Source organism: Macrobrachium rosenbergii, chromosome 1 (genome assembly GCF_040412425.1).
Source record: "Macrobrachium rosenbergii isolate ZJJX-2024 chromosome 1, ASM4041242v1, whole genome shotgun sequence".
Lineage (NCBI taxonomy): Eukaryota > Metazoa > Arthropoda > Malacostraca > Decapoda > Palaemonidae > Macrobrachium > Macrobrachium rosenbergii.
The window spans coordinates 43,994,899-44,017,596 of record NC_089741.1 but is presented as its reverse complement, the minus strand read 5'-3'; the positions used below and the strand labels follow the sequence as shown (position 1 = coordinate 44,017,596).

The following is a 22,698-nucleotide window of genomic DNA, read 5'->3' as shown; positions in this document are numbered from 1 at the left end:
ATAATAAAATTCCACCCAATACGGGGATGCAAGACAGCGTAATCCCCACCTCTCAAAGGATTTTTGTCTAGGAATGAAAAGCTTGTTATTATTTAGTTAAATAAAAAATGTGAGGCTACTAAATGCCTGGAACCTATGAATTTGTGTGGGGCATGGGCACTGGTGCTAGCCAGTCAGCAGATTATTTTCTTTTGAATCGGAAATGAAGTGTCTGGTATTCATGAGGACGGCGAATGTGGGCTAATGCAAAAGATGGGTTTATTGTAACACAAACAAAATTTTCATTGAAATTACTTTCTTTTTCACAAGCAAATTTGTCTTCAGTAAAGTCTAATCAGAAGTATATCAATGAATTTAAATTTCTTAAAAATTTCTACTATTACCACACCTATATACCAAACTCATCAACTAAAGGTATGCATTGGAATTCTAACTACTGCAACAAGTTCCTCTTATTGTCACTCTTCCTTATTTTACAAGTTTAATTACAGGAGAATTAAAATACAAAACAGCATCAAAGGACGTCCTCTAGTTACAAAAGAACTCCTAATCACAAATAAAAATAGCATATTATATATATATATATATATATATATATATATATATATATATATAAACCATTACAAGAGTGTGTTTGTTTTGAACACCAGTCAATCTTGCTATGCCATCAATGCCACACTTTACTGTTATAATTTTTGCTAAAGGAGATTAATTTTTCAAGGTTTAGAATGTCAAATATCATTAACACTTGCCCATGATACAACAGAAGACCATTACATATCCTTAACAAGTAATAATGGCTAATCTACATACCAAACTAACTACTAAGAGGCGAGACTACTTCTAGGAAAATAGGCCAACTATTAAGAACTTTATGACACATTAGCTTGTGCAATGAATTTACAAGGTGAGGATAAATAATATGTATTAAAAATTTAAGGAATGCCAAATTCAAACAATATAAATGTCCTCACAAATACATGGAAACTGTGCAGCTTTACACAGTCAAGCCAGCCATACCCGAATCAGATGGATCTTCCCCACGACTATTTGAGTGACCATCCAGTGGCAAGGGTTGAACATCCACAGGTGCTACCTTCACCACTCCAGCCATATGCTCTGGCTGCGACAGCAGCTTCAATCCCACATGTATATTTAAGCTGCAAAATATTTCACCATTAGCTGTCCAACTTCTTCAATTTTATCTTTCTCCAATTTTCATCTTCTACACCTGAGCATACTATCATTCTAAAAAATCACTGGGAAAAAGATAATTATATTAAATCAAACATCACAGGGCTTGCCCATAGGCTTGCCAAAAACATCTTAAGAGATGCATACATAACACTAATGCATTGTAAAATATAACAGCATTAAAACCCATGAAACTGAGGTATAAAAGCTATATAAAACCATCTGGATAAAAAATTGTTTATGTCACCCTAGCACAGTACACCAGAGATTTTTGGAATGAAAACTATGAAGATGAAATAAATTTATACAACAGCAACAGCCTTCAGTTTTAATACATAACTATTTATTTGATTTACAAGTAAAAACGACAATGATTTATGTCAAAAACGTGAAAGCAGTGAATAACCTGAACAACAGTTAAATTTTGAGATTTACTAACATAATCTGAAAAACTCTATTCCCTCTAAATCAAGATATAAATTGAGAAAAAGGGTCTACACAATTGCAGGAAAGAGCTTCCTTTGGCCTAGTTTTTGACCAAGTTATCTCTAAATGTATACTGGCACTGATCCCCTGGTCTAAACTAAAAGATTACTCTTGTACTTATCAATCTAAACAAATACATTAATCTGATTCATTAAATGACACCTCCACAAACATTTTAGATTAACAGGAAATCTTCCATAAAAAAAAAGCAAGAAATTATGCACTGCACTTACTTTTTATTTGAGACATTCAAGGGCTGTGGCATAACTGGTTTCAGCACGGGGCACTCGGGTAATGGTCTCATCTGCTCCATGCCTAGCGTATGCTCAACCACCTGTTGGATGGGCAACTGCATAAGGATTTAATGGGAAAACATGCAAAGGAATAACTCAAGGCCGACACTTAGTTTGACATGAAAATATGAGGGAAGGTACTTTTAGATGCAAATGGGGAATGGGGGGAAGAAGCCTGACACAGGCGCACCGTTCAACACCCAAAGTGCCAGTCATCACCTGGTAAGGCATCAGAGAAGAAATTAATGCATATACGCATACATGCTTTGTGAAGTTTATCACTCTACTTTTCAGGTCTGTGGGTATTCATATATGTTGTGTTAACTTTTAAAGGACCTGATTTTTTAAATTAACCATGGAAAAATTGCTGAAGACAGAGCACAACCAACAAAATATTGTATTTGCAAAACAATGATTAGGAACCCAGACTGCAAAACCACTAATTGTGCAAAACCATATTTTATCTCCATAAATATTAACCTCATCTTATCCGGACTTAGCTTTGTTTAGTAGTTTGTGTGATAGTTACCAAAACAGAAGAGCTGTCTGCTCTAAATCAAATTGTTAAAAACTATTGAATATTTCATAATGTACAGTATGTGCTCATATACATTGAGAGAGAGAGAGAGAGAGAGAGAGAGAGTTTCTAAATGCAATGACTTCTGACCATCAACACTATACCTTAGAGTGCTTATGCAAATTACTGTTTTCCATTTTTGTTGGAAGATCTGTAGTAGGAGGAACAGGAGCACCCGCACTGGATGAAAACACCCCAGGTAAGTGTCCTGTCATTGTGAATTCCAGTAAAGCATCCAACATCCAAAAGCAATCCTTCTGAAGGTGGCTGTTATCTAGACAATTTGAATCCCCGTACACTACTAAACGTCCAGACTGCTGAAAACTGATGTCATTAGAATCTTCACCATTTCCTTTTGTCTGCAGCAATCCCAAGATGGGAACATCTGTAAAACAATAAAATCACATAAATACAGTGGATACTGGTAATTCTTCTGCTTTAAAAAGTGCATCAGCCCTTCCCTGAACTTTGATACATACAGTATCGTAACTACCTACAGACCACCAAAAACATTAGTTCAGTTATTTTTTCTTTTTTAATGTCCAAGTGCTCAAACACCACTACATCTTAAAATTAAGTTTATGGGATTAATTAAATGAATTTTTCTGTCAAATAAAGTATTTTTTTTTAAGTAAATACCCATCACTTATAGTGCTCACTTCCTTTGTCATAAATTTCCCCCGACTAAAATTCTCCCAAGGAAGCAGGGTAGTAATGCTGTGTGTGAAAAGTGCACATGAACAGTAAGATCTCTCAGGTCTCATAAGTCAAACTGGCTCATTCTATGTATATTAACTTCTGACAACAAGAATGAGTCTCTGAATATCAATTTGGGGAGCACTATATGTAGTAGCTGTAGATTTTGACCACAAGTACAGTTAAAAAAAAAAGTATACCTTAGTTTTACCACACCACTGAGCTGATTAACAGCTCTCCTAGGGCTGGCCCGAAGGATTAGACTTATTATTTTACGTGGCTAAGAACCAATTGGTTACTTAGCAACGGGACCTACAGCTTATTGTGGAATCCGAACCACATTATAGTGAGAAATGAATTTCTATCACCAGAAATAAATTCCTCTAACTCTTCACTAGCCAGCTGGAAAGTCGAACTCGGGCCTAGTGAGTGCTAGGCCACAACTCTACCGACTCGCCCAACGAAGAGCTATAGTGTACCTGCAGCATGCCTGACATGCAGAGATTGCTAGACTTCTTATAAATAGGAACTTCCCAGTAGTGGAGAGAACAAATACTTATATGGTTGCATATGAAGTAGCAACAAGGAAAATGGAATTTTGAAGAAACGCGGCCACAGAATGTTAAGCTTCACGTTCAGAGTGTGGCAGGACGATCGTATTATGAATGAGGGGATCTCAAAGATTAAGATGCTCTTGAAATGAGGTGAGAAGGGATCAGGAATATTTGGTCAGAGTAGAAAGATAACATAATTTGTAAGAAGGCCCACAAAATCATGGAGAAAGGGGATACATCAAGACTTAATGGAAGCCTAGGCAGAAAGAGCACACGACAGAGAAGACAGGATATTACTCCTTTCAAATCTAATATTATTAAGGGAGAAGAGGCCATAAAAACAATAATGATGATGAGCCTCCAGAGATGTCCACAGGGGAGGTAAAAACTAACATATTGTGTAAAACACAAGCAAACTGCCCTAAAAGTTTGTTTTAAGGGGAGAAAAGAGAGGAGTTAAGCGGATATAAATTATTGGTTTAAATTCCCAGAACCCTCTCCAGAAACAGGAACCACTTGTCCTATTACTCGTTATAAAACAGAGAGCATTGAAGAAAGAACTTACTTTATTTCAGGATTCTCTTATTTAACAATAGTCAAAAAAATTCTTTCCACTTCACTTATGCTTTTGTTTCTCTTACTCATACTGCCCTCTCATTACTTGCTTCACAGACCTTTGTGTTTCCAAGGTAACAAAAATTTTCTACCTCTTATAAGACCTGCCCTTCCACCACAACATTTCAAGTGCTCTTGTTTCATTAAGTGTGGGGGATAAGCACTTTCCTGTATAAGTGACAATAATCATAAGAAATTCCCTATACAGTATTGTGTGTGTTAGATAATCAAACAAAGAACAGACACTGTAGTTTGTTACCTGGTACACTTTCTGTTTCAGCTTCTAGCATCTCCTTTCCCTGGTCATTTAAAGTTTTGCGCACTACAGTGCCTTCTGAAGGAAACTGGGCAAGTGATGTACCTGTAGCATAGTACATATCATGGTCACCCAAGTTAAAGTCTCCCTCATACACTCCATCACCAAGGGCGACACCCCAAGAAGCTAGTAAATAGTTCAGTGCTGGAATGTTGCTGCCTCCTGTGACTGGCATCCAAAGTTGTCTGCAAATCAAAAGCAAAAACATCTTAACTTTTGTTCATTACTCTGGTTGAACCTTATTATTACAGGTAATTAGTTTCTGCACATCATTTCCAAACCACAATACTAAATAATGAATGACACAATAAGACTACTGCTTTTATTGAAGTGTACGTTCTACTTGCAAATTCTTTTCAGTGCTCTGAATGTATCAATTAAATATCACAAATCAAATTTACAAATAATTACATAGTCTTAGAGAAATGCTTACTTTGTATTTTCATCAAAGAACTTTACTTTTTTCATTATGCTGACATTGTACCAGTCAGCAAACACAATCACAGACAGTCCTTTCTCAACATCTTGGCGCAACTTTGTTACTTCCTCTGGAAAATATTCTTCTTCAGGATCAACAACCATAAGAGTTCCATACTTTGAGGCATCAAAACAAGTAAATGGTGAACCAAGGACTTCAACATAATAGCCACTGTTACGGAGATGTTGGTACATATCTTTAAAGTTTGTGTGAATATGGTCAGCATTCCAATCCAGTGGGTCATTAGTCATACGCAGATTATCCCTCGGGAAGTAGCCTGGTGGGTAACGGAGATTGTGAAACTGATCCCACAAAACTCGTTTGTTTCTTGGAGGCGTTGGGATCATCTTTGCCTTCACAGGGAGTTTGACGTGAGATGTTCTAGGTTGGGTCTCTCCTTCTTCAGGGGGTGACTCTATCGTAACAGATATGTGACCTCTAGCAAATCCTTCCCAATCTTTTCCACTTTCAGCAACAGTGATCCAAACAGCAAGATGCCCTGACCATGGCCAAAGTACCTGTAAAATATACTCATTTGACAGCAATTCAAAAGACTTCAATACTGTACCCCTAAATTCCTACTAAATGACATTCCTTAATAATTTTGCTATACAGTACTTGAGCCTAAATAACTGAGATACAAGAACAAGAAAATCTCTATAATGAACACTATCTCAAACAAAATTACCTCTGAATAAGTGAATGCAATGTTGAGATGATGTCCATACTGAGGAGTATAGGGATGCCAGATAGGTTTTTCCACAATTCTACCTGACACCCCCATGCCATTCAAGATTGTCACATTCACTATAGTTGGCATGGCACCATAGTACAATGGTTGAGTGCAATAGGGCCACATGTACTGGCATTCTGTCAAGTCGATGTACGTTGGGCTGAGAGATGCCTGGGGTTTATACTTGGAGAGCACCTGATAGGCTTTAACAAGGTCAAGTTTTCCATGGCCTTGTTCAAACATATTGACACCTGGAAGTCTACGTGCTGATGCCATCAGAGCTTGCTTCATGCTGGCTGGATTGATAATACCTCCCCGGTGAAGGACACCACTGAAATAATCAGTATTCAATGAGGATGGTTATCAAAAACTGAATAAAAAATGCTCATACAAATGAATAATAATCATCATTACTTTTACTATGACACAGTAATTCACTACACCACTGCCTATTACATACTATTCAAATTTCTAAGCTTAGCTAAATACACCTGGTTAGCATAATTTGCCTTTTACTTATACAGTATATCACTCATGTACAGATTATAACAGTTACACATAAGACCTGCTAGTGTACTATATTTTCTCTCTGATGTGTTTTTTATAGCACCATAAATGGGGTTTAAGGTGTGTTTACCAACATGAATCTTCAGCAAATGTTAAGGGTTCAGGATTCTAACCACTTGCATAAGTTGACGAGTCTCTGGTCATCTAGTAATGCTACTAAGCTGTATTTGTTTTCAACATTTCACATGAACTCTTACCTGGCAAGCAGGGTAACTGCTCCAGCCACAACTGGAGAGGCAACTGATGTCCCTGACAGCTGACGACATTTCCCCTCCATACTTGAACCTTGGACTAAAGATCCGTAAGTGACAATGTCTGGCTTAACACGTCCATACCTAAATTGACAAAAAATATATTTAATGAATTTTTCATGATATTTGTAAGCAAACTAATTTCTGTTAACAATAACAGTTTAATTCAAGTCTCAACTGATCAATGCTTATTCTACAAAAAAAAAAAAAAAAATACTGAACCTACAAATTCCACATTACAAAGCCAATCTTTATTGTTCAATTTAACCATAATTCATGAGACTTTGCAAAACACCTAGTGCTGAAGATAGCGTCAGCATCATCTTCAGTCTTCCTGAAAAATGTGAAATGAGTTCTCTCCTCTCCTCTGGCTATTCACTTGCTGCCTAAAATCCCATAGATGTTCCTCTCTTCCTGTTTTCGAACTCTACTTTTTAGGAAGGGGATGAAACTCCACGAGATAAAAAATATTACATACAGTATCTATATTCTGATCACATACAGGTGATTATTTATTTATTATTTAACCCTCATAGACCTATGGCATGATAATATCCTTATGTGAGAAGTCACCAATGTACCTCTCTAACACAGTCCTTAATGCTCCAAATTCAACGTTATGAAAACAAAAAAAAGGCCACACACCCTTGAGGCAACTCCCAAGTTGTCATTCCACGAGATGAAAACCGAGCAATCTGGTCTTCAAAATTTATTCCGCCAACACCAATGACATCCATCTGATCTGCAGGATTATTCAGTGTTCTGAAAGACGAAAATAATTTAGTATTAATAAAACAACAAAATTCCTGAAAAGTAAAACATTTCTATGACACAATTTCAGCTTTTCATGTTATACCCCTTAACAACAGTTTGTTTCGTCCAAACCCATTCCTAACAATACAGCTCATTTCATGTGTCCAAGAAATCTCAGATAACACATCCTTCAGGAGAAGAAAAAAAAAAAAAAAAAAAAGGCCTGACAGCAGCAGCTGACTGAGCAAACAAATCCCCAAGTCCCTAGTGGTTAGCGGTCTCACTTCTTGCATGTCTCTTCCCATTCTGCTTTTCTCATTGCCATGGCAAAATAATACAGCAAAACTCCCTGTAGATTTGTCACTGAAGCTTAAACTAGGTCTTCACAATGTTGTTCTAGCTAGCAACAAGCTGTCTGCTAGTTAGTTCATTTTCAGGTAAGCAGTTTTTGCTTATTTTAAGTTGTGTATACGGCATAATCCCTTATTTGGATTCAACAGCTGTCTGCACCTAAGGGGGATAGCTTTAAGAAGAGAGCAATGCAGCTGGTGGGGGTGATGGCATACTGGAAAAAATGTTATTAATATCCACAGCATACGAAGCACAATTCACCACATACAGTGCTCCCTACTGGAAGTGGTCTAAATAAACTACAGTACTTTATAAAAAATAATACAGACAGCACAACAAAACATCAACTTACCCATACAGAGGTCCATCATTACCAATAGCTGAAACCATGATGACCCGATTTGCTGTCAATTCCCATACTTTATCAACAAATGGGTGATCCATGAAGTCTGGTCCTCCAATACTTAGGTTAAGCACATCCACTTTCTTTAATATTGCATAATTAAAAGCATCTAGGAACCACGATGTGTAGGATACCTGAATAGGAAGAGTTTGTAACAACTAATCATTTCCACATAATCAAAAGACATAATTTACCGTAATATTGACTTACAACTGCTAAGTACTGCATTTGGCTTGTCATTTTAAATATCTGTCAATCTTAAAAAATACTTGGTAAACAATTATGGAAAAGAAACAAGATTGTATTCCAATAAAAATACTGTATCTACACTGGTAAGTTTGTCAACAGGCCTTCAACACCAATGAACTTACCTGATTGTTGGTGAAGACACGATATATGTGAAGTTCAGCGTCTGGGGCAAATCCTAAACAAGTCTTGCCACTGGAGGCAATTACACCGGCTACAAAAGTTCCATGACCCAGTCCATCATCCAGTGTCTTCTCATTGGTCCAATTTGTACGTTCTTTAATACGCTTGAAGTGAGGGTGACTTTTGGAAAGTCCAGTGTCAAATACTGCAACCCTTACACCAGCACCTGTGGAAGATGATTATAAAACTTGTTATTGCATTAGCAATACCTTTTGAAAACTCCATAAAATTACTTCTGAGGTAATGTACAGAAAAAATACAACTGACAACAGAAATATTTTATTGAAGATTGGATTCTTCCTATCAGTGTGCTTGTAAAAGATCATATGATCATAGGTGTCAGAGTATAATCATAAAATTCTCCCCTAAAAATCCAGGCATTACAAAGCATGCTGACAGAACCAGTATTATAGCAAATGTTTAAGTGAATGTAAAGTAAAATATTAAGTAAATAACAGATTATACAGTATATAATAACAGACATGGGTATGAAATATTAAATAAATAACAGATTATAAAGTATACAATAACAGACATGGGTAAAGTGGGAAAACGACAGACAAACTCAAAGGGAAAACAATTTAACAAGTATCAAGCTTACAGCTACACAAAATAAAGGTCAAGTAGACAAAATAACATGAAAATCAAGGATCAGGACTTCATACTGATAATAGCTTAGGATCTTTGAAGGGTTAAAATTCACAACACCACATCTTCCTAGCAGATTATCTTCTTTATACACTCAGAAGGGGTAATAGTGAAGGGATAAGTAAAAGTACAAGCAGAGAAAATGATGGACACAAACCAATAAATGGGCATATTATCTGCAATTACTCTTTTCTTATGCCATCAAGGTGCCTGCTTTTATGGTAACATATTAAACAGATAATACCCATTAGTAATTTCATACAGAAAATGTGTTACATAAAACTAAATACAGTATATCAATATAATGTATACAAATACAAAATGATACTTTGTGACAACAGACAGTACTATCATCTCTTTATATTTATATACAGTACACCACTATGTTGAAGCCTCCAGGTTATCCGCCCTTCAAACCCCCATGGTAAAGTACCTAAGCGCAAAGATTAAAGCCTTTATTAAATATTTCTAATATTTATAAAATATGTAATATACCTCAGCCACAAGAAATTTTAGTGCCATGTAACTGGGGTGACAAACAAAAAATCATGACTTTTCACCTGTGATTCCCAGACTCCAAAGAACATCTGCCTGCAAAGTTGATGTTATCTGCCTTGGAATAGTTCGCAGGAGTCTTCGACTAGAATGTCTCCCAGTAGTTTGCCAAAAGGCAGTACCCTGAAAAGTAAAGCATAAAATACACTATTGCCAGGTCCTTTTTTTGACTACTGTTAGTATTATTATTCCTAATGTATGTCTTTAACCATATTTTATAAAATCAGCTAAAAGGCCAATGAACTTAGCTTGCAAGCTTCTATAGAATAGGAAGTTCTCATGGACTATAAAGACTAGCGCAACAAAGATTGGTAACACATTGATAATAAAGAAAATTCATTATAAACATTTTCTGGCACCAAAGATTTTTTGGCCACCAGGACACCCTACAACTTTGAACTGGGAAAATAAAATTCATCAGCATCCTCACTACATGAATTGTTTCCAATTAAAATATTTTCACAAAAGAAGTGTACAGAGCTTCAAAAACTGGAAAATTTGTCTCTATCAACAAAAAAAAACCACTCAAAAAAAATAAGCCTTATGGTACAATGGGAAACCCCCTCCAAAGTTAGTGAAAAAAATTTACGAACATATCTTACCAGTGTTAGGGATGACCGTCGTAGTGGCCTTGATGCTGTCCATGTTACGTCAACATCATCATGTTTGCAATCATCACCTTCACAAAGTGGGCTTTCCTTTTCTATGTTGTTTTCGACATCATTGTATTCAATGTCCGAGAGCCCATCGTAATCTACTTCAATTTCTTCTGTGTCGTCATCACTATGGGTTCCATTTTCCAAATGATCCTTCCTTAGATCTGACTTAGTTAAGTTGAAAAGGAGCATTTCCTCACCAGACTGAGTAATATTGGCAAAAACAACATTATCCCATATTTCTTCATCAGAGTCTTCTGTATCATTCACAAAATGCAAATGACGAATGACCATTCGCTGAGCTGTTACTCTCTTCACAGCAGGGTGATCTTTTAATGAGTCTAAGCCTCCATTTTTATGATGTTCTTGTATCTGAAATGAGTGTTATCACTGCCAATATGTTTCCTCAGAAAAGATTCTTAAATGAAATGTTTTGCTTAAACAAACATCTACTTAAATATACTTTAATGCAAGTTCCTTTAAGGCTAAAAGTAGTAAAAGGATTAAAAAAATCCATAAGGCTATGAACACAATGTGGGGTGTTACTATGCTATGATTTCTGGTGTCTTAAAACTGACATATATATAATCTATTTTTCCTACATTTCTTTGATGTCTTCCCATCATGCTATCCAACACCTTCAGCTTATTCTAATTTCTACCTCATCCACGAAAAATTAAACCATCTGGTCATGCCTTATGAGAGTCAATGCAAAGTACCCTAACAAAAAAATTTAAGGAAAAAATTACCTGAACAACATCAAAATCACTAGGATAGTCGCTTGCTGGGTTATTACGAGGAACAAGCTCCCATCGGACAACGTTCGATTCATTTAAAGCTGCCTGGATAAATCTTTCCCGAGCCTCTTGTCTGTAGTATCCTTTAAAGGCCACGATATATTCTGCAATTAAAGAACTTCAGTTGTATCAACTAGATAGTTTAAGCACCCAAAGTGCTTCTCATTTTACCATTCTTGTTGAACTTACAAACATGTAAAATTGGCAATACCAATGTAGTTTCTGCTTGTAAACAAAAAAGCACAAACCACATGAAAATAATGTGATGGTTATAATTTCATTAACTTCTTAAAAACACCCCCAAATGGATTAACAATTTGCTAACACAACAGTGAGGGCGGTTGCCCTAAACAGTAGCTCCAATTAGCATGAGAGAGAGAGAGAGAGAGAGAGAGAGAGAGAGAGATTCCTATCCATTCAAGACTTTCCTATTTCTTTCCTCCTTTAACACAGTAATTATTTCTGACAGAAGAATTAAGAATTTGTCTTACGCTTACATTCACAATATACAAGATTTTCAACTTTATAATAAAAATGTATTAAAATATTTCGAAGAATACATAATCTGAATAATGCAGTGAAAACCATACTCACCATTTTCAACGATGCTTGAGGTATACTGTATCTTCACCCTCTGCCTCTTTTCATTTGTGGCACAAGGAGGCACCTCAGAAGATTTTTCCACAGTTTCCTCTTGGCTTCCCGATACACTGTCTAAACTTGGCTCTGTTGCAGTCGCAATATCCATGTCCATTATACTGCTTAGCCTTCTCCCTACAAACTGCACAGTATCCCCATCATCATAAGTAACAGACTCAAACGGGTCCCCATCGTCATTAATGTTCTGGGCAATATCACTACCTCCTCCAAAAGCTACAGTTGTGGATTTACTTAAAATAAAGACTAGCAACATTAAACCAAGACTAATACGCCACTCGGGCTTCCAACAAATTCTAAACCTAGCAAGAAACCTGTTTCTTCTAGTTCTTATTTTCAACAAGGTAGAGTCACTGACAAAACATCTCAAATTGTTTGTGTCTCCCTTTTCGCACAGGACTTCATTCTTTACAAGTTCCTCTCCTGAGTCTACTGTGGAGACTGGCCCTGGGGCTGTTTTTTCACATGCTTTGACCTTTTTCATTGAGTTAACACTGTCCTGATGCCCAGCTTTCGATGATGTTCTGCCTTGTCCTCTGGGCGCCTTCCAACGAAAGTTTGGCTTCATTTTCTTGAAGTATTTTCACAACAGTGACCGGTTCACATTACTTACGCCACCTGTAATCAAAGCAATTGCCTTAATTGGCTGTTACAACTTTACCCATTTTATATGTTACACTTAATATAGCTTTGCAATATAAAACTACCACTGAGCATTTTCCATAAACACTTTGTAGTGTAATTATAAAAAATATGCGACCCACCAACACAGAAAACCTTATAGTAATGATGTTCATATGACTCAAATCTGACATTTTTGATACACAAATTAGGATTTAGCCGATAAAATAATGTTAGAGAAAAGGAAAAATTACATCCATTTTACCCTGCATCTGAAAATTCAGTATTTTATATCAATACCCTACCTCAGAAAGAGGCACCACCCACAGTCTTCTGATCATGCTTTCATTCTATTTCCAATAACTTACTGCTTCATTTCTCTGGGTTTCCTTTGTCTAGTGCTTCTACAGAAAATCAAGATAAAAAAAAATTAGAAGCAAAAGACTACCTTTAGTAATTCCCTGGAGAAATACCCTTCAGGAAAAGCATCAGTAATTTAAAGTTTGAGAGTTCAGGCCATAGCAATATTAAAAATCTCATGCATTTATTAAATTTACATTATATATTAACTTAAAATCTATTTGTTTCTACTCAAAATGTTTCATGAACAAGAGACATTGTTACTGAAATCCATGAAGGCAGGAATAGCGACTGGTATAAAAATATGCTTAACTTGGAGAGTACGGATATTCAGTTTTTACTCGACGAAAAAGCAAAACCCTACAACAGTACATGTATGAAAGACACTTGGGTAAACACTGCAAAGGAAATAGATACGCAGTAGGTTTACATCAATCAACAATAATAATTGAAAATACCTCCAGCACAGGATGAAGAAGTCACAAAAAACATGGTATACTTACATTTACCGATATGTTAACATATATAATCACATGGATTGGGACAAATTGAATGTGTGACTTAGAGCTGTACCCCAACTACAAGGTATGGTTAGGAGCAGTTAGGACTTGGTGTGCAAGGTTCGGTTATGAAGAAGATTTGTATTTCACTTTAATGACTGAAAATACTCTAGGCCATGTAAGACCAGGCACCGTAGGTTAGGATAGGCTAGGAAAGGTATGATTAGGATGCATGTCAGTAATTTATTCTACGACCATGCTCAAGGTCAGGTTGGGTGGGAACCCCTGACCAGGCAAACTAAGCATCCTATATTAGGTTAGCTAAAGTTTTGATGTATCCCTCTAATTACTTTTTTGACATTTCTTTATAAACATATTTTGTACCTGATCTAGATTATAGACATGAACCAATATTTTTCAGATTGCTTATCTTTTGTCTTATGCATTTTAGACCATTACCGTTCAAGCAATTCATTAATTTGTGGCTTCTCGCCCAACCTAAAACCTTGAGTTCCCATTAGCTTCTAACCCATAATTGTTATACAAGCTAAAGGGGCTCCAGTAACAGAAAACTTTGTGGTTTACACCAATGATAATGGTCAGATATGCATAAACCACATGATGAACATTGGGAAAAACATATGGATCATGTATCTGGTAAGAAATTAAAGTACCACAAAACTGCAAAAATGACATCTTTTGACTTCCAAAAATTGATATTACTATAAATAACAGTTAGCAAGGATCACTGACTCAAATTACAACTGCTATTTGATAATGTAATTCCTAGCCTGGTTTCCCTAACTCCTAGGCTTAAGCCTCACAGAAATTGCCAAAATGGAGGGGGAGGAGTAATTAGCCTAGTTGATTACCTATTGTTGGCAGCCCATGGTTTTACCCTGTTGTAAAAAATAATAATAGTAAAAATTACATCAGATGATAACTAGATACTAGTCTAAAAATTATAAGCAAAGGTTCATATGTTTGATGAGAAATTAATGTATCATATTTTATTATTATTATTATATTATTATTATTATTATTTAGAAGATGAACCCTATTCATTAGAACAAGCCCACAGGGGCCATGACTAGAAAATCAAGCTTCCAAAGAATATGGTGCTCATTGGGAAGTAAGGGAAGGTAAAGTGAAATACAGAAAGAAGAGATCTCACTTATCAAAAAGAAAAAATAAACTAATAAATAGATAAAAATCTATTAAAATGCAAGGAGAAATTAAGTATACTTTAGTTTAACCAGACCACTGAGTTGATTAACAGCTCTCCTAGGCCTGGCCCGAAGGATTAGACTTATTTTACATGGCTAAGAACCAACTGATTACCTAGCAACGGGACCTACAGCTTATTGTGGAATCCGAACCACATTATACCAAGAAATGAATTTCTATCACCAGAAATAAATTCCTCTAATTCTTCATTGGCCGGTCGGAGACTCGAACTCGGGCCTAGCAGAGTGCTATCCAAGAACTCTAGTGACTCGTCCAACAAGGAACTAATGCAAGGAGAATGGCATTAAGGTAGTAATGCATTGCATCTTTGCTAGAACTTTTAGTTACAATTGCATGACATTCACCGATTAATCTGTAAGGAATTCCTAATGCAGTAAGTTACAATACATCCACTAGTTCAATGGGCCTATTCATACTTAACGTCAATTGACCCAAGAGATATTGGGGGATGCCACTTAAGGACGGCAATATTATGCATATGCAACTTCTGTAATGGAACCAATATTTGCTTGCTCATTTTTAACTTATCACCTAATGTTATACGTGGTTGTAATCGCCTTATGTCACAGATTAATAATTAAAAATAAAATATACAATACTTTTAAAAACTTGTTTAAAAAGAATATTTTTGGGAGAGAAAACATTTTTATTAACCACTTTTTAGTGTTGGAATGTTTCGTGCAGTATTTTCTGTGACAATTTCAAATTTTTTCATGACAAAATTAATCCTTAGCTATTCAAGAAACACCTATAAAAGTACAAAAAATATACAACAGTTATTAATTGGTTGAATGGGTGTATATGTGTGTGTATGTTGACTGTCATATGCACACTAACTTTAAAACCAATATTACTATCATCACTGTCACTGTAATCATCTATCTCGACATCACTATTTGATGAAAATGAGTAAGCATCATCATCAAAAGCCATTATCTCCAAAATTCACAAAATAAAGATTTATAAAAATCTTTGACCGTTGCTCAACTTCTGGATACAAAAGCCTCCCTGGTCCCACTCCCCCCCACAACTGATAGAAGGTTTACAATTTTGCTATTTTTATATCTATGATTAAGAGAAACCTGGCATCTTATATGTTCAAGAGTGAGCTGAATGGCTGGCGAGACTGCTGACTAAATTTACCAAGATATTTGCAAATAGAGCGTCGATAACATCGTCGTCATCCTAGCGCAACATATAAAGCGTCGATTCTAGCGATGCGCAGCACCTTGTGGGTTAAACTGTGGAAGTACACCGATAGTACTTTTGCAAGATGAACAGCTTTACTACATAGTGTCGCTGGTGTTATGAACGACTCTGGTCTTTATGCTGTTTGCGAACCCCTTGTGTCTGTGTTTTGCTGACCACATTCCAGTTCCTCTCCAAAAATTAAACAAACTGTGCCTATAAATTCTGAGTCAAAATTCAATAAAACAAAATGAAAGACATGAAAATACAACAGAAAACTTTATTTCAACCTGGATACATCGTACCTACAGGCTTCTGATTCTACCCTAACCTGATCTGAAGCACCATAAATCATATAGATAGGTCTACGGACAAATTCGTCAATTATTCAGGCTAGCCTCTCTCACTTTGTAATAGAACTAACTTGACCAATAATTAGGAGGAACCTTCAAAAAAAGAACTAATTTACACAATAATTAGGAGGAACCTTCAAAAAAAGAACTAATTTACACAGCAATTAGGAGGAACCTTCAAAAAAAATGAATTTACACAATAATCAGAAGGAACCTTCAAAAAAAGAACTAACTTACACAATAATCAGAAGGAACCTTAAAAAAAAAACTAATTTACACAATAATCAGAAGGAACCTTCAAAAATGAACTAATTTACACAATAATCAGAAGGAACCTTCAAAAAAAGAACTAATTTACACAATAATTGGGAGGAACCTTTCAAAAAATATTTCTGAATAATTAATTTATTACGAAACTAAATGATGAATTTACCCCTACCTGAGGCCTACAGCCTACCACTAGCTATACCTACCGATACCCTAATGACCTCGGCCTAAACCTTCCTATTTTACCGTCACTTCAACCGAATACGAACTAAGACATCGTTCTAAACAACGTTCCGACCTCGAGATGACCTTCCATTGGTAACAAGCACCTCGTAAGGTCAACACGATTCATTGAGATGTCTCGAGACGTCTTCCTAATCTCGGTGACCTTTAGAACCACATTAAAATAGACCTACCGTCGCGGTAAAACAACACCCAGCGCAACAACACCCAGGCAGTTCTCTCGTCTGCGGACTTCACGAGAATTCTGTGACTCGGACGAGGGGCGAGATACTTACATCAGCGCAACAACACGCACACAACAACACTTGGAAAAGTAGACTTCGACGAATTGACTTCCATCACCTATAGTAGTACTACACACAGATGTTTTCTTCACAATGTTTTGCTTCTTATCGTCTATAGATTCCCGTGTTTTAATGTTCTTAACCGTAATCTTTAACATAAGAACATCGCATATATATATTTAAAAGAATTAAATTCTAACTTATTTAGCTTTTGAACCCATTTAGACTACAAATAAATAGGATCGAGTTTATATTATTTCATTTATACTCTTCAGAATCATAGAAAACGGAGTTTCTCAGTCTCGTGTCAACAAACTCGAGATCATCAGGCGTGACTGAAGTAACTGGTGTCATGACAGTTTCTTCTTGAGTGCGATTTTTACCTTTGGAGACGCTGGAGTAAAAGGTAAAACTGGTTCGGTTATCTACCAGTTTAGGTGCAATAATATGGGCGCCGTGTTTAGCACCAGCCCCTTTGGGATGACTCTAAAATCATAGACAAAAGACCGTAAATATCATAAACATAAACAAAAGCATAAAGAAAAGGCAGTAAATAGGGCCTACCCATGTCGGCGACTGACGGGATCCAGGCAGCAGTAGTATTCTTCAGTTTTGCGGAAAAAAAATGCAGCCAAAATTATTATTCCTTTTTTCTTTAAGAAATCTGTTACTATAATAACCATAACTTAATTCACGGCGCGATCTAAGTGTCTGATACAGTTAACAGAATCTCTAACTGCAATTTGTACATCATTCCTCATTTACATATTGTAACAAAGCATCGAGAGGGATAACGTTCTTGCTTCCTTTAGACCATTGTGATGATAAACACATTTATCTGATAGTTTTCTCGGTTAAAATTTATCTTTTACCTCTTTGTATTAATCTTGTATTAACATTATGAAAAGACGTACTTAGGATAAAAAAAAAAAAAACAGTAACACTGATGGCGCACTTTCATCCTTACAGTTCTTTGTGTGAAGCAACTGGTAGTCTGTGAACACATGTCCTAAGTTTATCCAATCACGAGATTACTTACATCTCTCTCTCTCTCTCTCTCTCTCTTGCAGGAGATTATTTGTTTATCCTTCATTCCTAATAATTAAATATAAAATAAATATTCTTCTGTCCTTTTTTCAGCTACCATGTTTTGACAACATTTTCTAACCATTAGGATAAATAAATAAATAAACGAATGTTCTGTTGAAACTAGTTCTGTTACAGGTGGTGTGTTTGCTGAGAACTTATACTGTAAATCTTTTTCTTCTTATTCTGTAAATGGCAAACCATAAAGTGTAGGAACACCTCAACTCTCAGAAGTGCCGTCTATACTACATAGTTTGGGGAAAAATTTTTGTGAGAGCATTGACGTTTCTGAAGTCTAATGCTTAATGTCTGAGATAACCTTGAAATATCATACCTGGAAGTGAATAGGTTATAGAAACAAACTTACTTTACTGACTTAGTTTGGGTCGAAGTGCCCAAGATATGAGGATTGTGAATGTTTAAATTTACTAACAATAATTTCTTCTGCTGTCAGTAGCATATAGCCTAATGTTTTCTACATTGAATGGGATACATGGTTAATTTACATCCTTTAAAATCAGCGTAGAGACTACCACACCTTGAAAAGCAGTTCGTATTTATATCCGAATAAGCAACGCTGGACACACACTCATACAATAAAATGCAGCTGCCGACGAATGTACCGCTATAGTAACATCCACGTGACACGTGACGGATTCCCGGACATGCGCTCGCTTTAACGGATTTTTACGGCAGTGCCGGCGGAAGGGGTAGGTAGGGGCGTTGTGGGGAGGGGGAATGGAGAGAGAGAGAGGGGGAGGGAGGGAGGGGGGGAACGTGCGGTTCTGTGTGAGCGTGACGTATCGAAAACACGACGGCGGACAGATGGCAAGTATGATGTTACTCTTTCGACCACGCAGTTTGATTGATCGGTTTCGAACATAGACCGGTGTTGCTGTATATGCGGAGGTCAGTGTCGCAGAAGGGAAAATTCAGTTCAATAAAACGATAAATTTAGATGAATATTCTATGTGAAAATTATACACATGCATATATATACACACATAGTGTGCGAGTGTGCTTCCTTTGATGTAAAATGTATGAAGCAATCACATTTCAGGGTTCCAAAAACTCTAGGAGAGAGAGAGAGAGAGAGAGAGAGAGAGAGAGAGAGAGAGAGAGAAGTAATAAAGTGGGATCTGTCCTCGAAGGAAGTTTAAGGCCTGACACTTGAACGATGAGAATTTATCATAAGAATTCCTGGAAACACAAGAATTGGGCGAATTCCAGAGTCTGGCAATGAGGAAGAAGAGGTAGTTACAGTGACGAGAGACCAACAGTTTTCTGATACCAACAAGTAAATATGGGAAGCTGTGGCCTCGTGGTATTAATGTGTCGCCTAAGAGACATTATTTTCTCCACTTCCGTGGAACAGCGGTTAAACTATTACCCTCAGAGAGAGAGATAGAGAGAGAGCACTTTGCGGCAAAGGAAAAAGACTGAACTTTAGTTGACAAGGTATGTCCAGTTGCTACAAATGCCTGTTAGCAATTTTATATGCTGGAAACGGGTACTGGAAAAGATTACTATGTTGAACAGACATAGAAAACGGGTTTTGCTGCTACGGTGACAGAAACAGTTAATATCACTTTTATGGATGTAATATAAATAAAAGTAATCTTACTAACGCGAGGCGTAAATTCACTTCGTCTATTCGATAGTCATTTACAAACAAACACGCTGCAGTTGAGATTTTGTTACGGTGCCATTCGATTAATTTGCATATTCTGTTTGTGTGTGTGTGTGTGTGTGTGTGTGTGTGTGTGTGTGTGTGTGTGTGCGCGTGTGAGTGTGTGTGAGTGTGAATGTGCGTGCTTTCCGGGAATTACCAACCGTGAATTGTGCTCCGTTAGATTTCTCTTCCAGGTGACATCTTCATCCAGAATTCGAGTCAGAGAAGAAACTTTCAGATACTGATGCTGGCTAGCAGAGCATTTCATTTTGCTAATGCAAAGGTCTAAGGGACATGTTTCTCAGTGTCGTTACCTAGCCCAGGCCCGAAGGAAAAGAACAGAACAAGAGAGAAGACATGGGCTGACCGCCGAAGGAAGCGTCGGATGCGCCCTGGATATCAAGTGGAGCAGCGAATCGTGATGTTTACAAACAAGAAGAAGATTCGAAAAGCGGGGCAATAGCTAGGTCTAAAGATGAATAGGGGTTCAGGTCCCACATTTCGGCAGGTTTTAGGGGCTCAAGAAATGAATTTACAGGCTTTTACATATACTGTAGCATTTAGGATACATTGGTAAAATGCATCAATACTCGACGGTAATGTCATGTACTTTCACAGACATCCTGCCGAGAGGAAACATCGAAGCCATTGCAAGCGAAAATGATGATGATGATGATGATGTTGCCGCGTCTTGCTCATTTTCTCTCGTCGGTAACTAGAGGCATTTAACATCAACTTTTACGTGCAGCGAAATGTCAAAGTTCGCCGGGAGGTCTTCTTTAAAGTTAACACACACACACACACACACACGCACACATACACACACACAGTGAAATATAACATGAGCTCCGTTAACGCGTCGGGATTTCTGTCGCATAGTCGTCTGTAATCCCCCGTTCTGAAAGACGCACGTGGCAACTGTGTTTATTCACCTTTCTTTGTTTCTGTGACTGTAGTGGATTAACGATTTCCATTCCTTATGGTTTTATCGACGTTTATGTGAGACTCACTTCCTATTACACAAGAACACAACACGTGCACACACAGACGTATAAGAGAGTATATATATATATATATATATATATATATATATATATATATATATATATATATATATATATATACATATATACAGGTATATATATACATATATACATATACACACAGTATATATGTATGTATACATATACACAAAATTCATTATATTATTCAACAGCCTTCAACAATACAGAATCATCATAGGCGAGATAAAGAAGGAATAATAAAGAATAGAATGTAATAAGATACAAACGAAAACAAAATGTAAACTAAAGACAAACTCAAAATCAATACGAACCACTGCTGTCCACTCAGGGAAGTCTGAGAAGGCTAAAAGTCGCAAACTTCAAAGAAAGTACTAGTTTCATTGATCAGATTCTGAAGACAAATTCAATAAGTTGCCTCAGTCAGGACCTTGAAAAGATGTTAAAAGATGGCGAACTACCAGACATTTTTTTTTTAGAAAGAGTTTAAAGAAACCTCGATTCAAAACAGTTATGACAAGAAAGACGAATATTTTCATGTTCTGATATAGTATTCTGACTTCGTCATCCTTCTCATTGCTTTTTATTAAAAGTGACAGTATAATATTTGGGAGGGTGAAGACGGCAAGTCTCAGCCTAAAGGTATTATGTACCGTCTCGAAGGTCGGACCAAGGTAACCCCATTATATATATATATATATATATATATATATATATATATATATATATATATATATATATATATATATATATATATATATATATATATATATATTATATTCAGAAGATGAAACCTGTTCATAAGGAACAAGCCCACCAAAGGGGTCATTGACTTGATATTCAAGCTTCCAAAGAATATTATGGTGTTCATTAGGAAGAAGTAAGAGGAAGTCAAGAGAAATACAGAATGAAGAGATGTCACTTATTAAAAAAGAAAAAATAAATTAATAAATGGATAAAAATGCATCAAAATGCATTGCATCTACGCTTGAACTTCTGAAGTTCCAATTGCACATCCTCCGGGATGCTGTTCCACAGTCCAGTGGTGTGAGAAATAAAGGACCTCTGGAACTGAGAAGTTCGACAGCGAGGCTAAACATTTACTGCATATTGGTGCTGCTTTTCAGCAAATCTGGTTGTTCTCGGCGGATAAAGGGGATCAGGGATCAATTGTGAATGCTGAAATACAACTTATGAAAAAGTGACTAACAAGAGACCATCCGTCGATGGTCCAAGTCATAACTGCTACTATTAGGAAAAAGAAACCCTACCGCCACGAACCAGTCTGTCTGAAAGAGATAAATCTCTGGCAGAGGCAGACATCCACGCCGGAGAAGAGTATTTTTGTAAAGGAAGTACAAATGACTTAAAACATGTTGCGTTGATTTTATGAGTTATAGATATTTGAGGCCTTACGAACAATACCTAACTTTCGTGCAGCATGTATGTATGTATGTATATATATATATATATATATATATATATATATATATATATATATATATATATATATATATATATAGAGAGAGAGAGAGAGAGAGAGAGAGAGAGAGAGAGAGAGAGAGAATACAAGTATGACAATGATAGACATGATTTCATCCACTGAGAAAATCCGCCAAGGAAGACGAGACAACTGATGCGTCAAGTCGAAGTTCAGATCAATTTTTCCTTCTTCATTGAGAAAACCTCCCCCTTCTCCCTGAGGAGAGAGAGAGAGAGAGAAGCAAGTAACCCTCAAAAGCAACAGTAGCAGGAGCAGCGAACCTCCATCTTGGGGAGGCCAGTCAGTGATAACAATATAAAACCAGATACACAACTATTTTTGCCGCGGCTGTTATTACATAT

The 22,698-nt window shown here is 36.6% G+C and overlaps 1 protein-coding gene across 8 annotated transcripts in view; it reads right to left on the bottom strand.

Annotated features, from left to right (window-relative positions):
• S1P (membrane-bound transcription factor site-1 protease) overlaps window positions 1-22,698 on the bottom strand; it is an 81,306-nt gene that overhangs the window by 8,078 nt on the left and 50,530 nt on the right. For 3 of the 8 annotated variants that reach the window (XR_010850687.1, XR_010850697.1, XM_067089964.1), the window contains exons 1-15: window positions 17,065-17,198; window positions 11,947-12,627; window positions 11,305-11,456; window positions 10,502-10,927; window positions 9,905-10,022; window positions 8,639-8,862; window positions 8,217-8,401; window positions 7,406-7,522; window positions 6,707-6,844; window positions 5,898-6,273; window positions 5,165-5,727; window positions 4,675-4,916; window positions 2,655-2,935; window positions 1,914-2,014; window positions 1,021-1,160 (exon numbers count right to left, since the gene is read on the bottom strand). Coding sequence is in view for 5 of the 8 variants with exons in the window: in XM_067089964.1 (XP_066946065.1) it covers window positions 1,021-1,160; window positions 1,914-2,014; window positions 2,655-2,935; window positions 4,675-4,916; window positions 5,165-5,727; window positions 5,898-6,273; window positions 6,707-6,844; window positions 7,406-7,522; window positions 8,217-8,401; window positions 8,639-8,862; window positions 9,905-10,022; window positions 10,502-10,927; window positions 11,305-11,456; window positions 11,947-12,577 (3,694 nt within the window). In the remaining 3 variants the exon portion in view is untranslated. Of the gene's footprint in view, window positions 1-1,020; window positions 1,161-1,913; window positions 2,015-2,654; window positions 2,936-4,674; window positions 4,917-5,164; window positions 5,728-5,897; window positions 6,274-6,706; window positions 6,845-7,405; window positions 7,523-8,216; window positions 8,402-8,638; window positions 8,863-9,904; window positions 10,023-10,501; window positions 10,928-11,304; window positions 11,457-11,946; window positions 12,628-16,752; window positions 17,199-22,698 lie in introns of those variants that run through there. The other 5 variants (XR_010850704.1, XM_067090140.1, XM_067090021.1 and 2 more) reach the window with 4 other exon arrangements.